We start from the raw sequence: 3,560 nt of genomic DNA on the forward strand, positions 1-3,560 counted from the left end.
TAATGTTCTTTTTAGCAGCATCATATGACCCCTTTAATGCTCATTAGCTGCCAAAAATCATCAGCTCAATTCAACTTTTATAATTTGTAATGAAAAGTAGCCTATGTTTTTCTAAATTAAATGAGAAAAATACAAAAAATTTTCACAAGTGGTCTCAGACTATAAATGTGCGTCCTTTTGTTTACAGATTGTAGCTAAACTTTGGAATACAGATTTTTATTATGCAGAAAATATATTTAGTTGTTTATTATCGGGTTACCCATTCACACTGGTTTACACTGGTTTACTATATGACCTTGGGAACAATAAGGAAAAAGAGATGCGACATTCCTTGGTGTGGAACAGGATACGCGACAGGATAAGATGCACAAAGGAGGGAGGTGGGCTTCCAGGCTTTATCCATGGGGTGGCTTCTAGTCTATTAAACATCATTAAACTCCATTTCCAGAAGCACGTGATGGCCTATTCACCTGTATTAAATATTTCCGTACATGTGTGGACTGACTTTTTAGTTGATTGACTTTGAGATTCTTCACATCAGTCTCCTGTTTAAAAACAGCACTTTGCTTCACTCTTCTCAGAGAAGCCGATCTGAAAGAAAATGATGATAAATCATTACCAAACAATATCACAGCCAATGAAACTAGGACATGGTCTTAAAATCAACATCAGTTGCATAAATTGCATAGACAATTACATCATTTGAGTAATATTGATATTCCTGTATATGAATGTTTGATATTGCGAAATACAAGTTGGTCTTTGTGCATGTGCAAAAATAGGAAAATGAACAAATGAACTTTTTTTGGTGTATGCTGTTCAGGCAGTTCTTTGATAAGCGTCTATCACACACTGTTTCATGTTGCTCTTATGTCGTGTTTTACACCAAGATTGCTCTCCGATATGCTTCAGAATTGCATCAAGTTTACTTACAAATATCCAGGTCACATTTCGCTCCAAAATCCTCCCAAAAAATGTCATTTAAATTGTGCACTTTTCTCATTTTCCTCAAAAACACATCAAATAATGCTTAATTTCAACATTTTTTACTCTCCCCATTAAGACCCATGCAAGATTAAAGAAGTTCTGTTAAATACATGGATTAATTTAACAGATGCTTTTCAAGAAATTTTCTACAGAAATATCGAAACAAGGCTTATGGGATATTCTGCATCTTTGAAATTTGAAATATTGCTGTTGTCAGGGTTCTGTGTCTTTTGTGCTCTTGTTTTGTTATCTAGTCTCTTAGTTTGTAGTTGGAGTTCCTGTTTCCTTTCCGTGATTTCGTGATTGTTCTCATTTGTGTCTCGCTGATTAGCCTTAGTATTTATAGCCCTCTTGTTTCTCTAGTCCCTTTTAGTCCCTTGCCACATTTAAAAACACGGCAGGGTTGTTTGAAACTTTATGGATACATTATCATGGATACATTGATTCAAAAAAATGTGCTTGATTGATATGTGATGGTTAACATTTGCATATGTGAGTCAAAAACATCAACTAATATTTAAACTTTTTGTCTTTGAATTTCATTTTGTAATTTGAAGAAAAACACACATACCTTTAAGATGAAACATCTTGAAGTTTAATTACAAAAAAAAACACTATCATAGTGTGTACACATAATACAACACAAAGTGAAAAAAGTTCTGTTCTACATTTTGAGAAAAAATTTAAAGTAGTGAAAACTGTAAAATACAATCATAATAATACAAAACTCTAATCAGTCAATACAAAATGCCAGCTGTCTCTTTGAACAACTACAAAGACGGTTTTACATTTGCAATTCCACAGTCATATAGTCAATTAAAGGGGTCCTATTATGCTTTTTGACCTTTTCAACTGTCTGTAATGTTGCTGTTTGAGCATAAAAAAGATCTGCAAAGTTACAAAGCTCAAAGTCCAAAGTCCAAGGAGATATTTTATTTCACAGAAATGACTTTTCAAAAACTACAACGAACGACTCGTTTGGACTACAACGCATATTTTCCGGGACAAAATCAAGACTTTGTAAAAGAGCATAATAGGACCTCTTTAATGCAATTTCCCTGTGGGAAAAACAGATATATTTACAGATGTTTCGTGGTCTTGAAGAATATCATACACTAAATACGCAGAGTATCATGTCACTTTGATGACATCTCGACAGCAGGGGGATCGTCAGTACCGTTGACGTCGTAGTCTGTGGCCGGGCCGGACACCAGCACCCTCACGCGGTCAGGGAAGTCGTCCAGTTTAGGGTAGAGCAGGAAGTCATAGACCAGCGCAGCTGCCACACCTCCACACATAGGGCCTACCCAATAGACCTGAAAACAGTAGAAAAATCATTAAAAAAAAACACTGACCGGAAACAACAAATTCTAAAATATTTCAAAGTATATTTGTGCTTATAATGTCATATAAAACATTTCTTAGGGTGCTTGCCAGTGCTAAAATGCTAAGCTTTTCGGTAACACTTTAGAATAGTTTTCCCTGAACAAACTCTTAACTTGCTGCTTAGTAATAGTTAGTAAGCTAGTTGTTAAGTTTAGGTATGGGGTCAGATTAAGCGATCTAAAATATAGTCATGCAGAATAAGGCATTAATATGTGCTTTATAAGTACTAATAAACAGCCAATATGCTAGTAATATGCATGATAATAAGCAACTAGTTAATAGTGAGAACTGGTCCTTAAAATATAGTGTTGCCAGCTTTTCTGAGTTGTTGTTGGTGCATGTGGTTGGTTGCTATTGTAAAATAATTTTTTTTGTTTTGATTTTTCGAAGTCAAAATTTTATTGGAGTATGTTTTACAAGAACATACTGTTTCCGTTTTTCTACTTCAAAATGTCATGTTTAATTCAATGTGTTACTTGCCGTTTCTTTGTAATTGTTTGTGAAATTTACTAGCAATTTCTGAGTGAAAATGGATTCTACATCACATTTTGGTCCACTTTTGACATTCTGTTGACTGCAAGTCACTTTGCAAGTACATGACAACTTATTCTACTAACCCTAACCCAAACCTAACAGTCTACTAATACTTTAAAGAGAGTTAGTTGACATGTAGTTGCAAATATGACTTAAGCCGTTCTCCAATGTATGCATGCAATGTATTCAGATTTTTTATAGCTCATCTCTTCTTAACAAGCCGAATATGAGGTATCATTCATGTCTGTAACAAACATTCTTGAGGTAAGGTGTTTGTTCGTATTACTAACGCCCTCTCCATGTCTTAAAATCTTAAAAGACATTTTTGAAATGACTATTTAACACCTCATTGCAGGTGAGCAAACAATACATCTACAGGATGAAAAGATGCACTTTAAAGGGATAGTTCACCCAAAAATGAAAATTTGATGTTTATCTGCTTACCCCCAGGGCATCCAAGGTGTAGGTGACTTTGTTTCTTCAGTAGAACACAGATGATGATTTTTAACTTTAACTGTTGCAGTCTATCAGTTGTATAATGCATGGCAATGGTAACAAAATCAAAAATTGTTATCAAAAAATACCATTTATATAATTTTTTACCTCTAATACAGCACTATGTCCAACTGTCTTTGGGCGCGCGCAAGCATCCG

The 3,560-nt window shown here is 34.6% G+C and overlaps 1 protein-coding gene across 1 annotated transcript in view; it reads right to left on the reverse strand.

Moving 5' to 3' along the window:
• Positions 1-1,991: 1,991 nt before the first annotated feature.
• Positions 1,992-3,560, reverse strand: part of LOC107671748 (aquaporin FA-CHIP-like) — a 4,982-nt gene continuing 3,413 nt past the window's right edge. Inside the window, exon 5 of the mRNA XM_016464694.1 lies at positions 1,992-2,303. Within this exon, the coding sequence (XP_016320180.1) occupies positions 2,124-2,303 (180 nt within the window). The 3' untranslated portion in view covers positions 1,992-2,123. The remainder of the gene's footprint in view (positions 2,304-3,560) is intronic.

The sequence above is a fragment of the Sinocyclocheilus anshuiensis genome, unplaced genomic scaffold (genome assembly GCF_001515605.1).
Source record: "Sinocyclocheilus anshuiensis isolate Anshui unplaced genomic scaffold, SAMN03320099.WGS_v1.1 scaffold524, whole genome shotgun sequence".
In the NCBI taxonomy this organism is placed as follows: domain Eukaryota; kingdom Metazoa; phylum Chordata; class Actinopteri; order Cypriniformes; family Cyprinidae; genus Sinocyclocheilus; species Sinocyclocheilus anshuiensis.